Raw genomic sequence first — 16,591 nt, 5'->3', positions numbered from 1 at the left:
GTTGCTCTGGGAATGTGCAAATTTGCTCTGGGAAGCTGCAGGTATGCCCCCGGAAGCTGCCAGTTTTCTCCATAGATGTGCTAATTTTCCCTGGAAATCTGCAGTTTTCCGGCCGGTGTGGTGGCAGGCGTCCCTGCAGCGCTGCACCTCTGTCCCGGCCCCAGGCACGGCTGCTCCCCGGTGCTGCACGGGCCTTGCTGCCCCGGGCCTGGCGGCCAGCGCCGCCCCGTGACCGCGCTGTCCCCGCCAGGTCACACCAGCCAGCACGGCCGGAGCGGCCGGGTGGCACCGTCCCAGGCCGGGCTGGTCTCAAACAAAGGCCTGGCCTGGCCGCAGCCCAAGCCAGCGGCTGCGCTGCCAAACCACGTCCCCAGCTCCCGCCCCAGGGCTGTGCGGGCGGGGGACACGGGGGACCCGGCCTCGCTGTCCCTGCGGGTGGCTGCGTGGCCGGCAGAGCTCTGGATCCAGCGCATCTGGCACTGGAGCAGGGCAGGGGGTGCAGCCCCTGCGCACTGGCACCTTCCTGGGTGCTTGCACAGCAGGGGCTGCACGGCCGGGACAGCATGGCCGAGGGGTGACAGGGAGCCATTTAGAGCTACAATATGCACGGGGTTTCGGGGTGCAGCCCCCTGCGCCTGCCAGCATCAGGGACGTGGCACCTGCGCCCCATGAGCAGGACGGGCACAGCCCCCAGCTCCGCTCCTGCAGCCCTCGGCATGCTGGACACGCACCCAGCGGTGTGGGGAGCCCGTCCATCCGTCCCTGCCCATCCCCACTCATCCCTATTTGCATCCATCCCAATCTCCATCCATCCCCATCCATCCCCATCCCACCCCTCCAGCTGGGTGCTGGACAGCAGTGGGTCCCCACGGGTGCCAGCACCGTGGTGGGCAGGGGACCCCGTGGGGCCACATGTCACGAAGCTGCCCATGGCTCGCTGTCCGGGTGAGCAGATGGCAGCGCTCGGGGACGTGGCGCGGCCGCGGTGGGGACAGGCAGGCCGGGCCGCGGGGTCAGGACGGGCAGCGCCGGCCGTGGGGAGGGAGCTGCAGCGCTGGCGCCGGCCGCCTGCCCCTGCCCGGCCCCGCGGGCGCTGGCAGCAGCCTGGGGCAGGGAGGCACCGCGGGGCTGCCGGGAGCCACGTGTCACCCCAAAACGCCCGCAGCGGGTGTCACCACAAGAACCTCATGGAGATGCCTGAGGCAGGCGCCTCCCAAAGCACCCGGAGCCACGTGCACCACCAGGACCTGGCAGAGCTGCCTGGGATGGCACTGGGGACGGGCACGGGAGTCCTTGCACCTGCTGCAGCACTGACACCCCAACCCTCGCCCCACACAGCCCCGTCCCCGTCCTCACGAGCGAGGGGTGCAGGGCCAGCACCCAGCGCCTGTGTCCCCACCCGGGGCCAGAAACACCCAGGGCTGGAGCTCCCACATCCAGGGCAGGGGCACCCCAAATGGGTGATCCCCTCCCAGCCCCAGCACCCTGGGCTCTCCCTGAGCTGGAGCCGGGGGGCTGCTCCTATATCCTGGAGCCAGGAATGTCCCCCCCGCTCCGGAGTCCTGCACCCTGGGCCAGGAGCCTCCCCAGTTCTGCCTCCCCGTCCCTCCCCAGAGCAAGGGCTGCCGCTCGGCTCCTGTCCCTGGTCGCAGAGAGCCCCCGGCTCTGCCCCCCGCTCTGCCCCACGGCTCCTGCCCCCCACTCTGCCCCACGGCTCCTGCCCCCCGCTCTGCCCCCCACTCTGCCCCATGGCTCCTGTCCCCCGCTCTGCCCCCCTGCTCTGCCCCCCGGCTCCTGCCCCCGCTCTGCCCCCCACTCTGCCCCATGGCTCCTGCCCCCCGCTCTGCCCCCCGCTCTGCCCCCCGCTCTGCCCCGCGGCCCCGGCCCCCCGGCGGAGCAGGACCCCCCTGCGCAGCCCCGGCGGGGCGGAGCGGGGCGGGCGGCGGGCGGGGCTGCGGCCGGGCCGGGCCGGGGGCGGCGCGGGGCCGGGGGCGGCGCGGCCCTTTGTTGCGCGCGGCGGGCGGGGAGCGGGAGCCGCCGGAGCCGCCCGCGCCCTGCGCCGGGGGGAGCCCCGGAGCCGCCCGCGCCGCCGCCGCCGAGCCGGTAAGAGCGGGCGGGGGGCGTGAGTGTGAGTGTGAGTGTGAGTGTGAGCAGGGCCGCGCGAGGCGGGCGCGCGTGTGCACGGGGCTGTGCGGGCTGCGGGCGCGAGAAGGCGCGTGTGCGTGCGAGGAAACGTGCACGGAGCCCGCGCAAGGCGGGGGGCGCGGGGATGTGCGCGACGCTGTGCACGGTGTGCGTGTGCACGGTGTGCGTGTGCACGGGGGGTGCGTGTGCACGGGAGGGGGGTGCGTGTGCACGGGGGAGGGTGCGTGTGCACGGGGGGGTGCGTGTGCACGGGCGCGTGTGCAGGGGCTGTGCCCGGGCGGGGTCGTGCAGGGGGTGCTGTGTGGGAGCGGGTCTGCGCGCACGGCGTGCGGGGTGCGTGTGCACGTACATTTGTGCGTGTGGGCAGAGGAGCAGCCAGGGCTGCGTTTGCGGCTGGAGCCAGCGCTGCGTGGAGTGGGGTGGCCGGGTGTTCCCAAGTGCGGGTGTTTGCAGCACAGGGTGTGTGCGCACAGTCAGGCACGGTGCCTGTGTTTACGTGTGTAGGGGGTGTGTGTGTATGCCGGGCGCTCGTCTGAGGGTACCGTAGTGCCTGCACTGTCTGCGCCTGTCTCTGTGTTGCTGGTGTGTGGGTGTGTGTGCTGCTCACCCCACGTCCTCATGCATGGGCCAGCCTGGGGGTTCCTTGTGGTCCCGCAGGAGCAGCCATGCGCTCGCAGCACGGTACCGGCAGGGACCCCCGCTGCGGTGGGACGTGTGTGGGTCCCAGGGCTGCCATGCGGAGCAGCAGGGTCTGGGAGCACCTGCGTGAATCAGCACGCGCCGGGCAGCGCACAGGGCTGCAGGTGCGGGTGCAAGCGCGCCGCCCACGCTGCCAAGCCCACGGGAATCCCGCAGCCACCGTCCCTGCGTCGCTGTGCAGAGCAGGGCCAAGGGCTCTGGCGTGGGACGTGGCCCCGCGCTGGCTCCCTTCCCTGGTGCGGGCTGCAGGGCCTCGGCCCCGAGCAGCGTCCCTGCCCGGGCGGCGCAGAGGCTGCGTGCAGGCACACGCAGGGCCGCGCCAGGACACGCCAGGGCGCACGGCAGCATGTCCTGCACCGGCAGCCGGCGGGACCGCGGGAGAAATGGGAGGTTGTTGTCAACAGCCCGGGCTGCCAGCGCGGCCAGGGACGGGCTGACACGCAGCCACTTAAAGGCGCAGGCCCTGGTGGGGTCCCACGTGGGGCTGAGGCCCTGCACACTCGTGCCGTGCAGGACGCTGCTGGCTCAGCCCTGAGACGCGGAGCCCCCTCCTGTCCCTGTCCCATGTCCCGTCCTGGCGGCGGCACTTCCTGGGCAAAGGGTACCTGCCGATAAGGAAGGTGGGGTGGAGCCGGGCGCTGCTGGCCCAGGAAGGGACGCGGGAGCCGCAGGGAGCCGGGCTGGGAGCAGAGGGAGCCTTGGGGCCGCGGTGCCAGGTAGGGCCGGGCTGGCGCGGGGGGGCTCTGCGGCCAGGGGCCGCTGCCGGTGCGGAGCCGAGAGGAGCCCTCGGCCGCGCGTTGCCATGGCAAAAGAGGCAGCTGTCATTAATAACGCGTTGCTGTGGCAACAGCAGGGAGCAGGGCAGTTCCCGGGGGGCCGCACGGGACCCTCAGCCCCACGGTGCCGCCCCCAGGGCCTCGACCCTGCCGGCCCCACGCTTGCCTGCGTCCCAGCACCGGAGCTCTGGGATGTCGGGCACCCCCGGTGCTGGGTGTGCGGTGCCGACGGGGGACACCAAGGGGGCTGTGGGAGAGGAGCATCCCGTGCCGGCAGCTCTGGTGCTGGCATCTCATGCCGAGCTCTTCTGGGGCTTCTCCGCCGCGGGGGGCAGCGCGGGGTGAGGGGGACCCTGGCTGCAATTAGGTGGCAGGATGAAGCACAGGCCCCGTCCAGGCTGCCGTGGGCTGAGGGGCAAAGCAGGAGGCGGGAGGGAAGGAGCCGGGCGCTGCCGGGTCCCCCGGGCAGGGCACGGCGGGGGAAGCTCGCGGCGCTGCGCCCCGCTGGCCGGCGCTGCCGGGGCAGCTCGCGGGGCCGGGGCCGGGGCCGGCTCCGCCGGGACGCGGGCGGCAGCTCCGGGCCGGCCCCCGAGGGCGGGTGCCGGGGCCGCCGGGGCGGGGCCGCGGGGCGGCTCCGGGGCTGCCGGGGCGGGAGCCGTCGGGCCGGGCCGGGCCGCTCAGCCGCTCTCCCCCCGCAGGTCGGCAGCGCCCGGCGGCGTCGCGGGAGGCGGCGGAGGCTCCGCGGGCGGCGCGCCCGGCCCGGCCCGGCCCGGCCGTGCCCTGCTCGGCCCGGCCCGGCCCGGCCCGGCCGCCATGGCGCCGCGGCCGGCGCTGCCCGTCGTGGCACACTCGGTGCTGGCGGCTCTGCTGCTCTCGGCGGCCCAGGAGCCGGTGCCTCGGGTGAGCCTGCCCTACGGTGAGTGCTGCGCGCGGGACCGGCCGCCCCGGGAGCCCGGGTGCTGCTCCGGGCGCGGGGTTTGGCGGGGGGGCCATGCACAGCTCGTAGGTTGCAGCTAAGGGAGCTGCTCCCCCTGTCCCGCAGCTGCCCCCGGTGCGGGCGGCCGAGGCTCTGCCGCTCCGGCGTGGGGACGCCCTGTGCCACCGCGGTGCTGAGCCTGCAGAACCCTGGCCCGGCAAGCCGGGGCTCGCTGTCCCGCGGCAGGGACCGTGGGCCGCGTGGGATGGGGCTGGGCGGCCAGGGGGGCTCAGCGCACCCTGTGCCCGGGGCTGCTGCCGCTTCTGTCCCAGCCGCGTGGCCTGGGTGCTCGGCGCGTCCCCATGTGCCCTGCACTGCCCTGGGGTGCAGTGGGGCTGTGCAAGGGGCTCCCAGCTCGGCAGCGTGTGAGGGGTTTGGGCCAGGATGTGGCTGGCCGGGGTCTGGGAGCACTCCCTGCAGTTCCTTGGAACTCGGCCGCCGGACGAGGCAGCAGTTGCGGCCCCCTCCGTGGAATTGTCCCAGTGTGGGGAGCTGGCGGGGGGCACAGGCGGCCCCTCCATGGAGCAGCTGCATCCAGCACGGCCGCGTGGGGCCTGTGGTGGGCTGGGAGGGAGGAGCAGGGCAAGCTGCTCTCCTGGAAGCGGCTGGATTTGCCTCCAGCAGGTTTGTCTGGAACAAGCAGGTCCTGTCCTGACAGGTCCCTCTGGCAGCGGGCACGGGCGCCGGGAGCTGCTCCCTGCGCCGGGAGGGCTGCGCAGGGGCGGGAGGCTGTGCCCTGCGCTGCCGGGATGAGCCCCGCGCCGGCGGGATGTGCGTGGGGCAGGAACTGCACACCGAGCTGGGGCTGGACGGGCTCTGCCCCGGGACGCGAGGGCTGTGCACGGGGCAGGACACTGCCAGGGCCAAGGGCTCTGCAGGCCACGGGGTAGAGCCAGGGTGCGAGGGATGTGCATGGGGCAAAGGCTGCTGGGGCTGGCGATCCTGGCCCTGCTTCAGCAGCGCTGCCCACGTGGGAGCAGCTCGGGGCTGGCGGAGCTGGATGCCCATGCAGTCCGTGCTGACCAGAGCTGTGCCGTGCTGTGCCGGAGGGCGGCCGGCTCCGGGGCCTGGCCGGGCGGGCGCGGGAGGCGGCCGCGTGAGTCAGCCGCGCGTCCCGCTGACACAGCCGGCCCCGCTGATTCAGCGCCCGTGACGGGAGCGGAAGGGCTTCCGCGGCCCGGCCGCCCACGCACCCGCCGCCCAGGTGAGCGGTGGCACCGCCGGCCTCCTGCCCGTGCAGGGGAGCTGCGCCCGGGGCTCTTCCCTGGCACCGGCAGCCCTGGGTTCACTTCCCAGCATGTTTCCCAGGGCAATTCCCAGGGTTCTTCCTGGAGAACTTCCCAGGCACGATGCAAGTGCCAACGCTGCCCCGGGCAATGCCGGGGCCGTGCGCCACTCACCAGCGGCGCGATGCAACATGTGCCTGACCCACATGTGCCAGCCCTGGCCCCGCTCAACGGCGAGAGAGCTGCGAGCAACCCAGCCCCATCCCAAACCTGCTTCCTGCCTGTTTTTGTGGCTGGAGCAGGAGTTTTGGGTGGGTCTCGATGCACCCTGGGGTCTGCTGGGCGCTTCCTGCACTGCCAGGCTCCCGCACTGCCCCTGGCCCTGGCTGCTGCTGGGGACGTGGACACCGTGTCTTGTACCTGGCACCACAGTGCGTCCCGGGCCAAGTGTGCGGAGCTGCCGTGGGGCAGCCGCAGGGAGAGCCCCGAGGACACGAGCTGCAGGAGCAGCCCGGGGCTCTGCAGCTGCACCCGCCTGTGCATGCAGCTGAGTGTGCCCTGGGGCTGTGCACACCGCGGAGCCCCGAGGCCGGGCGCTGCAAGGCCCTGTGCACCGCACAGCCGTGCCTGCTGCGGAGCCATGCATGCCCCAAGGACGGGTACTGCAAGGCCCTATGCACCGTACAGTTGTGCCCGCTGCGGAGCCATGCGTGCCCCAAGGCCGGGCACTGCGAGGCCCTGTGCACAGCGTGGCCATGTGCCTGCCCCGAGGCCATGCGTGCTGTGGGCTGCTGCGTGGCTACAGGCGCTGTGGGACGTGTCCCCGCGCGGGGCTGCGGCCGACGCTGCCGCTCTCCCTCGGCAGACTCTCCCGAGCGGGCGGTGCAGCGGTTCGAGGTGCCCGGCGTCACCAACATCACGGCGCTGCTGCTGAGCCCTGACGGCGGCACCCTCTACCTGGGGGCGCGCGAGGTGCTGCTGGCCGTCAACACCAGCCACTTTGAGCCGGGGCCGCTGGTCCGCAGGGTGAGTGCAGCCCCGCGCAGCCGTGCGCCCCGTGCCGTGCGCGCTGCACCGCGGGCACCATGCCATGCGCCCCGTGCCATGCGTGCTGCACCGTGCGCCCCATGCCATGAGCGCCATGCCGTGCGCCCCGTGCCGTGTGCGCTGTGCCGTGCGCCCCATGCCATGAGCGCTGTGCCGTGCGCCCCATGCCGTGTGCGCTGCGCCGTGCGCCCCATGCCGTGCGTGCTGCACCGCGCGCACCGTGCCGCACATGGGAGCTGCGTGGCTGCCCCGCTGACCGCGGCTCTCTGCAGCTGCCCTGGAGCGCGGACACCGAGAAGAAGAGGCAGTGCGTGTTCAAGGGCAAGGACCCGCAGGTGAGCCCCGCGGCAGGGCCGGGGCCGGGCTCGGGCCAGCCCGGGGCCGCGCGCTCAGCGCGCTCCTCCGCCTCTCCGCAGCGGGACTGTCACAACTACATCAAGATGCTGCTGCGGCTCAACAGCACCCACCTGTACACGTGCGGCACCTGCGCGTTCAGCCCCGCCTGCGCCTACGTGGTGAGCCGGCCGCGCTCCGGCCGGGCCGGCCGCAGGGACACGGGCGGCCCCGGCGCCGCTCAGCACCGCTCGCCTTGCAGGACGTGCAGAGCTTCAGCCTGGAGCGGGACGCGTCGGGGAAGCCGCTGCTGGAGGACGGCAAGGGCCGCTGCCCCTTCGACCCTGAGTACAAGTCCACGGCCGTCATGGTCGGTAAGGCTCGCCGTGCCGGGGCGCCGCGCTGCAGCCGGGCAGGCGCCGCAGCGGGTCCCAGCGGGCACTCGTCTCCCGCAGATGGCGAGCTCTACGCTGGCACCGTCAGCAACTTCCAGGGCAACGAGCCCACCATCTACCGGAGCCAGGAGAGCCGCATCTCCCTCAAGACGGAGAATTCCCTCAACTGGCTGCAGGGTGCGGAGAATTCCCTTAACTGGCAGGGGCTGGCGCGGGTCGGGGCAGTGCCTGCCTGCAGCGGGGAGGCGCATGGCGGGTGCAGGACGGACCCCGTGCGCGTGGGAAGCGTGTGAGCGTGGGAGAGGTGCTGCACGTGCCGGCTGGAGGGGCGCCGTGCGTGCAGGACGGGCGCTGTGCGCATGGGCAAGCCCTGAGCACTGCGCGTGCAGGACAGGCTCCGTGCAAGCGCATTGGCTGCGGTATGTGTGGGCTGGTGCATGCGGGATGGGCACCACGCGTGCAGCACAGGCGCTGTGCATGCAGGATGGATGGTGCATACGAGGCATGGTGCTGTGCATGCAGGATGGATGGCGCGTACGAGGCATGGTGCTGTGCATGCAGCACAGGCGCTGTGCATGCAGGCCGGGGGCTGTGCACACCCGTGGCAGCCGTCGCGGAGCCTCGGGCGCTCAGCGCGGTGCTCAGGGTGCCTGTGCCCCCAGACCCCGTCTTCGTGGGCTCAGCCTACCTGCGGGAGAGCCTCCCCGCGGGCAACCCCGAGGGTGACGACGACAAGATCTACTTCTTCTTCAGCGAGACCGGCAAGGAGTTCGACTACTTTGAGAACACCATCGTGTCACGCATCGCCCGCGTGTGCAAGGTGGGGCTGCGGCGAGCGGGGCCCGGGGAGGGCCCCTCTATCCCGCCTGCCCTTGTCCCACCGCATCCCGTAGCCCTGGGAAGGGATCGGCCTCTGCTGGCAACTGCTGCAAGGTCCCGGCTTGGCAGCGCCCGGCCCGGGATGCAGCACCAGCTCGCTGCACCCCCGCGCCTCGCTGCATCCCCCCCACCTTGCTGCAACCCCCCCGCTGCATCCCCTGCCCCCCTGCATCCCCGCCGCTGCACCCCCTGCCTGGCCCTGCTGTCGGGGTGGCCGGGGGCTGCTGGGCTCCCCGCTGCGGGCCGGGGCTGCCCCCGCGCTGACGCTGCGGCGCTGCAGGGCGACCAGGGCGGCGAGCGCGTGCTGCAGCGGCGCTGGACGACCTTCCTGAAGGCGCAGCTGCTCTGCTCGCACCCGGACGACGGCTTCCCCTTCAACGTGCTGCGCGGCGTCTTCGCGCTCACGCCGGGAGAGCAGCGCTGGCGCGAGACGCTCTTCTACGGGGTGTTCACGTCGCAGTGGTGAGGGCCGCGGGGCTCGCGGGGGCCGCGGGGGCTCCGCGGCGCCTCACGCGCCCGCGCTCACCCGCAGGAGCAAGGGCGGCCTGGGCGGCTCGGCCGTGTGCGCCTTCCCCATGCGCAGCGTGCAGGGCGCCTTCGCCGGCCTCTACAAGGAGGTGAACCGCGAGACGCAGCAGTGGTACACGGACACCAGCCCCGTGCCGGAGCCGCGGCCGGGCTCGGTACGTGCCTCGTCCCGGGACGGGCGCGGGGTGTCCCCGGTGCCGCCGCGCGCCCCCGGTGCCGCCGCGCACCCCGTCCCAGTGCCGCTGTCCCTGCAGTGCATCACGAGCCGCACGCGGCACCTGCGCATCAACTCGTCGCTGCAGATGCCGGACCGGGTGCTGAACTTCGTCAAGGACCATTTCCTGATGGACAGCGCGGTGCGGAGCCAGCCGCTGCTGCTGCAGAGCCGCGTGCGCTACCTGCAGATCGGTGTGCACCGCGCGCAGGGCCTGCGCGGCACCTACGACGTCCTCTTCCTGGGCACCGGTGCGTGCGCGCGGCGGCGGGGCGGGCAGGGGCCGGTGCCGCCCGCGCCGGCCCCGCTCAGCGCCGCGCTCGCCCCGCAGACGACGGGCGGCTGCACAAGGCGGTGCGCGTGAGCCGCAAGGTGCACATCATCGAGGAGATCCGCGTCTTCCGCGCCGGGCAGCCCGTGCTGCAGCTGCTGCTGGACCCGCCACAGGCACGAGCGCGCGCGGGGGCTCGGCCCGGCCCCGCCGCGGAGCACCGCGGCGCTGACCCGCTCTGCCCCGCAGGCTCTGCTCTACGCGGCCTCCTACGACGCCGTGGCCCAGGTGCCCTTCGCCAACTGCAGCCTGTACCGCAGCTGCGGCGAGTGCGTGCTGGCCCGCGACCCCTTCTGCGCGTGGGGCCGGGGCGCCTGCCGCCGCCTGCCCCCCGGCCCCCGCGCGCACGCGCAGTGAGTGCTGCCCCCGGCCCCACGTGCCGCCCCCGGCCCCCTGTGCTGCCCCCGCTGTCCCCTGCAGCGGTTCCTGCTGCCCCCCGTCCCCGTGTGCTGTCCCCGCCACCCCGACCCCTGTGTCGCAGGCTCTGGGCGCAGGACGTGGAGGGCGCGGACACGGAGCGGCTCTGCCGCCTGCCCAACGCGTCGCAGCCCCGGCCCCGCGTGCTGCAGCCCCCAGGTGAGCGGGGTCCCGGGAGCGCGGGAGCAAGGACGGGGATGGGAACGGGGATGGAGAGGGAGAATACAAGGATTGGGATGGGGACAGGCATGAGGATGCATGGGGATGATGAGAATGGGGATAGGGGTGGGAATGGGGATGGACAAGGGACGGACAGTGAGGAGGACGAGAATGGGGATGGAGGAGAATGGAAATTTGAGGGGGATGGGGAAAGGGACAGGAATAGAGGTGCAGTTGGGGTTGGGACAGATACAGGATGGAGATAGGACAGACATGAGGATTGGGCCAGGGATGGGAATGGGAGGGGGATGAGATGGAGATGTGACATGGACAGAATGGGGATGGGAACAAGGACAGGCATGGGGATGAGGAGAGAAATGGGGATGGAAAGAAAGACAGGGATGTAGATGGGAACAAGGACAGGGATGGGGATGGGGAGAGAAATGGGGATGGAAAGAAAGACAGAGACGTGGATGGGAACAAGGACAGGGATGGGGATGAGATGGAGAAGGGCCGGGGCTCGGGACGGGGCCTGGGCCGGGCAGGAGCCGCGGGTGGCAGCGGCTCCCGGCCGCCCCGCCGACGCTGCCGCCCCCGCAGCCTCGGGCGCCCCGTGCCAGGCGGTGCGGCTGCCGCCCAACGCGGTGCGGCCGCTGCCCTGCCAGCTGCTGTCCAACCTGGCCACGCGCCGCTGGGCGCACAACGGGGCGCCCGTCAACGCCTCCTACCTGGTGCTGCCCGACGGCGCCCTGGTGCTCGTGGGCAGCCCCGAGCGCGCCGGCACCTACGAGTGCTGGTCGCTGGAGGAGGGTTTCCGCCAGCTCATGGCCAGCTACTGCGTGGCGGTGCCGGAGGCGGCGCCGGGCGGCCGCGACGCGCCGCAGACGGCCAGCACGTCCCGCAGCACCGCGGCGGCCGGCGGCGCGGCCCGCCTGCGCGCCAAGACCTACTGGACCGAGTTCGTGGTGATGTGCGTGCTGTTCGGCGCCGCCGTGCTGCTCCTGGGGCTGTTCCTGCTGCGGCGGCACGGCGCCGGCATGAAGGCGCTGCTGGAGCCGGCCGAGGCCGCGCGGCGCAAGCCGGCCGAGAGCCTCCCGCTCAACGGCGGCGGGCTGCCCAGCGCCGCCCCGGAGCACAAGGGCTACCAGGCGCTGCGCGAGCACGGCGCGGCCGGCAGCGCCGCGCGGCCCTGCTCCGAGTCGGAGAAGCGGCCCCTGCACGTGCGCGACAGCCTCGTGGAGGTGTCGCCGGCCAGCGCGCGGCCCCGCGTGCGCCTGGGCTCCGACATCCAGGACTCGGTGGTGTGAGGGGCCGGAGCCCAGCCCTGGGACGCCGCTGAGCCCGCGCAGCGGGCACGGCCCCGCGCGCCGCGTCGAGGCGCCGCCGCAGCGCCCGCAGCACCGCAGCGCCCGCGGCCAGCGCGAGGGGCGGCCGCGGCCCCGTCACTGTGACGCCCCGCGCCGCCCCGCGGGGCTGCGCTCAGCCTGCCCGTGCTCGGGCCGGTTTTCGTACGTCGGAAATGTGAATCGTGTCGCGGGGGCGGCGGGGGACGCGCCGCGCGCCCCGCTGTGTGTGTGCAGAAACGTCTGTGGTTTTTATATAAAGTCCCTGTGTCCCCTTTGCAGTGTGTCCGCCCCGCACGGCCCGGCCCGCAGCGGGGTGCAGGGTGCCACGGGAGCAGCCGTGTCCCCCGGTGCCGCCGGGAGCCCCCAGCAGCGGTGGCTGCCGCTGCCCTGGATTTTCCTTTGTGCCGCCTGCTTGGGAGCGCCCGGCTCTTTGTGCGGCAGCAGCAGAGCACCCTGGGACCGGCCTGGCCGCAATGAGGAGGAGGAGGTGGCCCCAGAGGGACCTGCCCCACCACGGGAGCCGTGGCCCCCGCCTGGGCCGCAGCCATCCCGCCCCCGCGCAGGGGACACCGAGTCCGCAGCAAGGCCAGGCCTGAAACTCGAGCCCTTTATTTGTCCTTTGTCGGGAACACAGAGCAGCAGCCACCGCTGAGCCCGAGCCAGCGGCAGGGCCGGGACACGAGGGAGGGGAAAGACGAGAAGAGAGCAAGAAAGAACGAAAGGAAAAGAAAGTCGCGGCAGGCCCCGAGCGCGGGGAGAGGCTCCGCAGGCTCCGTGCTGGGTCCCGGGGCGCATGGGGCTCCGTGGCACCGTGCCCTGCGGCCAGGTTATTGCTTTTGTTATTGCTTTGAGAAAGAAAAGCCCTTTGCTGGGGGGAGCCAAGGCCCGGGGCGGCGCTGGGGACGCTGCGCCGCGGGGCCGCCTGCGCTCCAAGGCACTGCTGGGCTTAAGGCACTGGGCTGCTTCGGAGCAGGAGCCTCCGCTGCAGCACGAGGAATGTCTGGAGACGGGAAGAGCGGCCCAGGAGCAGCTCTGCGAAGGGCCGCGGGGCCGTCACAGCGCGATCTTGAAGGAGCTGCGGGAGACACGAGCGGCTCTGCGCCCCGTGCTGCTGCATGGCCTGTGCCCACCGGGCATGTGCCCAGGCAGAGGAGGCTCCCGGAGAGCCAGCAAGGACCGAGGTCCCTTGGCTGTCCCACACGGCACAGCAGAGCCCGGCCCTGCTGCCTCGAGGGGGGCCCGGAGCCGCCGCCGGGAAACCCTGTGGATGGGCAGGGACGAGCGGCGCGGCGGGAGGGCAGTACCTGGCGAAGTCGGGGGAACGCGAGATGACGTGCTGGAACTCGGAGAGGTTGATGGTGCCGTCCTTGTCGATGTCCGACTCCTCCAGGATCTGCCGGGGAGGGAGCCGTGAGCGGCTGCGGCCGGGCCCGCGCGGCCATGCCCCGGCTGCCAGCGCTCACGTTCTGGATGAGCTGCTCCATCTCTGCGTCGCTCAGCCGCGACTCCTCGCCCTGCCCCATCAGGCAGTTCACCAAGTGCTCCAGGTCCTTTTTGTCCAGAGTCCCATCGTCATCGAAGTCTGTGGGGAGAGGAAAGCTCCGTCCCTCGCTCGGGGCACGGGGAGCTGCCGCGTGCGCGAGGGCGCCGCCGGCTCCGCACCGCGCTCCATCCCCGCAGCAGCGGGCAGGCGTCCCGCTCGTTACCGAAGATGCGGAAGGCGTAGTGGGACTTGATGTCGGCGGTGGCGGCGTCGCTGAACACGCTGAGCATGTCGAGGAAGTCCTCGAAGGACAGGCTGTCGCTGCCGTCCTCGGCGGTGGAGAACACGCGGCAGATGCGGTGCTGGAAGGGGTTGGCCTGGCGGCGCCGCCGGGGTGACGGGCGGGCAGCGGCACACGGCGGTCACCCCGTCCCCGTCCCCGTCCCCGCACGTACCCGCAGCTCGGGCAGCGCCAGGACGCGGCTCTTGGGCAGGCGGGCGCAGCGGGCGGCCTCCCTCTGCTCGGCCGGCAGCAGCTCCCGGAACCGCGCGTAGGCGCTGCGGGGGCGGCGGGGGCGGCGGGGGCTGCGGGGGCGGCACCGGCCTCCCCCTGCGCCCCGGGAGGAGGCCCAGCCGGGCTCCCCGCCTGCCGCTCGCTTCCCGCGACTCGGGAACGTGGGAAAGGAGCCCCGGGAGCCGCGCCAGGGACGGCCAGGGCCTCCGCGCGGGCCGCTCCGGGTGGGCACGGAGCCAAGGCACGGCGGGAGCGGGGCAGGAGCGGGCAAAGAGCGGGGCAGGAGCAGGGAGCAGGAGGCAGGAACGGGGACGGGGAGCAGGGCGGCAGGGGGAGCAGGGCAGGGACTGGCAAGGAACGAAGGGCAGCAGGGCAGGAACGGTTGGGAGCGGGGCAGGAGCGGGGATCTGGGGGCAGGAGCAGGGATCTGGGGGCAGGAGCGGGGATGTGGGGGCAGGAGCGGGGATCTGGGGGCAGGAGCAGGGATCTGGGGGCAGGAGCGGGGATCTGGGGGCAGGAGCAAGGGGACAAGGGGGCAGGAGCGGGGATCTGGGGGCAGGAGCGGGGATGTGGGGGCAGGAGCGGGGATCTGGGGGCAGGAGCAGGGATCTGGGGGCAGGAGCGGGGATCTGGGGGCAGGAGCAAGGGGACAAGGGGGCAGGAGCGGGGATCTGGGGGCAGGAGCGGGGATCTGGGGGCAGGAGCGGGGATCTGGGGGCAGGAGCGGGGATGTGGGGGCAGGAGCAGGGGCCAAGGGGGCAGGAGCAGGGGACAAGGGGGCAGGAGCAGGGGACAAGGGGGCAGGAGCAAGGGGACAAGGGGGCAGGAGCGGGGATGTAGGGGGCAGCGCGCGGTCGCCGGGCACTCACAGCAGGATCTCCTGCTTGCTCAGGAACGTCAGCTCCTGCGGAGAGCGCCCGGCACGCGGGTCAGCAGCACCGGCCAAACCGAGACCGGGAGCACGACCGGGCTGCGGACCCCTCGAGCCCCCAAAGCGACCCCGGTCCCACGCCGGTGCCAGCCCGCCCCTCGATCCCGGTGCTGCCCCTGCCCCCGATCTCTCCCCGGATCCCGGGGCTGGTCCCGGTCTCTCCCCGGTCCCGGTGCCGGTCCCGGTCTCTCCCCGGTCCCGGTGCCCCCCCGGTCTCTCCCCGGTGCCGGTCCCGGTCCCCCCGCACCTGGTACTCGCGCAGGGCCTCCCGCGGCAGCCGGCTGCCCGAGCCGCCCATGGCGCCGCTTCCGCCTCCCCGCGCCGCTCCCATGGCAACGCCCCCGCCGGGCCCCGCCCACCGCGTCTGCGCCTGCGCCGCGGCCGCCGCGCGCACGTGGGGGCAGGTGCGGGGGGACGCGGGGCCGGGAGGGACCTCCCTGCCCCCCGCCCCGGGACGGGCCGCGCCGGGGACCGCGGCAGGACGGGCCGGGCTCGGGGCGGCGCCGGGGCAGGACGGGCCGGGCCGGCTGCCCCGCTCACGCCCCGTTCCTCTCCGTGCAGCCGGTGCTCCGGCCATGGCCGCCGCGCACGGCGGGGACGGGGCCTCCCCGGAGCAGCCGCCGGGCGCGGAGCCCGCCGAGGACTTCGTGTACAGCGAGGACGAGTTCATCGTGCCCGGGCCCGCCTGGGCGGATGAGCCCGGCGCGGCCGCCTACCCGCAGTCCCGCTTCGACCGGGCGCTGCTGCAGGGCTGGCAGCGGCGCATGGAGCTGGGCCTGTTCCGCTACCGCCTGGACGAGCTGCCGACGCGCGTGCTGCCCGGGCGGCTGCGCCTCGTGGCGCAGCTCAACCCGCACCGGGCCGCGCTCAAGCGGGCGGCGCAGCCCGTCCGCAGCCTCACGCAGCCCTTCGACCCGCAGCGCTTCAACTTCACGCAGATCCGCCCCGGCGAGGTGCTGTTCCGGCTGCGCCGCGCGCCCGCGGGCCGCGCGCCCTTCGAGCACGTGCTGGTGGTGATCAACGTGAGCCCGCTGGAGCGCGGCCACGTGCTGCTGCTGCCCGCGCCGGCGCTGCGCCTGCCGCAGGTGCTGCGCGCCGAGCTGCTGCACGCCGGCCTGGACGCCGTGCTGCTCAGCGCGCACCCCGGCTTCCGCGTGGGCTTCAACAGCCTGGGCGCCTTCGCCTCCGTGAACCACCTGCACCTGCACGGCTTCTACGTGCGCCGCGCGCTGCCCGTGGACGCGGCGCCCGCCGAGCCGCTGGCGCCCGCGCGGGGGCTCTTCCTGCTGCGCCGCGCGCCCGCACCCGCCTTCCTGTTCTTCAGCACGGGGCGGGCGCTGGCGGCGCTGGCGCGGGACGTGTGCCGCGCCGCGGAGCTGCTGCTGGCGCGCGGCCTGGCCTACAACGTGCTGGCGACACGCGGCGCGGCGCCGGCGGGCGGCCCCGCGGGGCTGCGCGTGCTGCTGTGGGCCCGGCGGGCCGCGCTGGGCCCCGCCGCGTCGGCCACGCCGCCCGTGGCGCTCTGCGAGCTGGCCGGGCACCTGCCGCTGGGCGACGCCGCCGCCTTCCGCACCCTCACCGAGGACGAGGCGCTGCGCGACATCCGCCCGCACCTGCTGCCCGAGGCGCAGCTCGAGCAGCTCGGCCGAGACCTGGCGCGCTTGCTGCACGAGTGACGCCGCCCCGGGCCCGCCTTCGCGCCTGCCCGTCTTGACCCCGTGCGGCCGCCGTCGCCCCGGAGGCCCCTTGGCCCCACGGCGTCGCCGTCTGCGCACGCGCGAGGCGGCCGCCGGCCAATCAGGCGGCGCGAGGCGCCCACGTGACGCGGGGAGGGGTCTCTCTGGAGCCGGCGCCATGGCGGCGCGCGAGGCGGTGCCGCCGGGCCCGCAGCCCCCGGGCCGCCCCGAGCCCCGCAGGAGGAGGAGGCGGCGCAGGCGAGTGCGGGGGCCGCGGGACACGCGTGGACACCCGTGCGCGGACACCCGTGCGCACACGCGCCCTCATAAAGCCCCCGTGTCGCCACGCACGCCGTGTTGGTTTGTCTGTCCGTGCCGGAAGGCAGGAGCGGCCGAGGCCTCTGCCCCAACCAGGCGGGCGCTGCTGGGAGCCGGGCCGTGACCCCGTGCCTGGGCCCTGGGCGGCTTTGGGGCCGCTCTGAACCGGAGAGGAGGCTCCGTTCCCTTAACCCGTCC

The 16,591-nt window shown here is 73.9% G+C and overlaps 3 protein-coding genes across 3 annotated transcripts; 2 read left to right on the top strand and 1 right to left on the bottom strand.

Annotated features, from left to right (window-relative positions):
* Positions 1-4,425: 4,425 nt before the first annotated feature.
* On the top strand, positions 4,426-11,432 carry SEMA4B (semaphorin 4B). The gene is made up of 14 exons (XM_088531043.1): positions 4,426-4,536; positions 6,688-6,848; positions 7,142-7,204; positions 7,286-7,384; positions 7,465-7,576; positions 7,658-7,774; positions 8,260-8,417; positions 8,757-8,938; positions 9,009-9,159; positions 9,259-9,469; positions 9,550-9,665; positions 9,739-9,902; positions 10,031-10,125; positions 10,726-11,432. The coding sequence occupies exons 1-14, from the start codon at positions 4,434-4,436 to the stop codon at positions 11,430-11,432; spliced, it is 2,439 nt and encodes an 812-aa protein (XP_088387169.1). The 5' UTR covers positions 4,426-4,433.
* A 1,070-nt stretch (positions 11,433-12,502) lies between these two features.
* Positions 12,503-14,731, bottom strand: LOC148596356 (calcium and integrin-binding protein 1-like). The gene is made up of 7 exons (XM_088522683.1): positions 14,647-14,731; positions 14,338-14,372; positions 13,410-13,512; positions 13,178-13,331; positions 12,935-13,053; positions 12,776-12,864; positions 12,503-12,546 (listed from the first exon to the last, which is right to left on the bottom strand). The coding sequence occupies exons 1-7, from the start codon at positions 14,728-14,730 to the stop codon at positions 12,525-12,527; spliced, it is 606 nt and encodes a 201-aa protein (XP_088378809.1). The 5' UTR covers position 14,731; the 3' UTR covers positions 12,503-12,524.
* Positions 14,732-14,974: 243 nt separating this feature from the next.
* On the top strand, positions 14,975-16,075 carry GDPGP1 (GDP-D-glucose phosphorylase 1). Its single transcript, XM_088522574.1, has one exon. It carries the CDS (start codon positions 14,975-14,977, stop codon positions 16,073-16,075), a length of 1,101 nt encoding a protein of 366 aa, XP_088378700.1.
* Positions 16,076-16,591: the final 516 nt, after the last annotated feature.

This window comes from Tinamus guttatus, unplaced genomic scaffold (genome assembly GCF_059628265.1).
Source record: "Tinamus guttatus ecotype Peru unplaced genomic scaffold, ASM5962826v1 Tinamus_guttatus_pri_ptg000004l, whole genome shotgun sequence".
NCBI classification, from domain to species: Eukaryota; Metazoa; Chordata; class Aves; order Tinamiformes; family Tinamidae; genus Tinamus; species Tinamus guttatus.
Note: the sequence above shows the minus strand (reverse complement) of the source record. Positions and strands in the feature narration are given on the sequence as shown.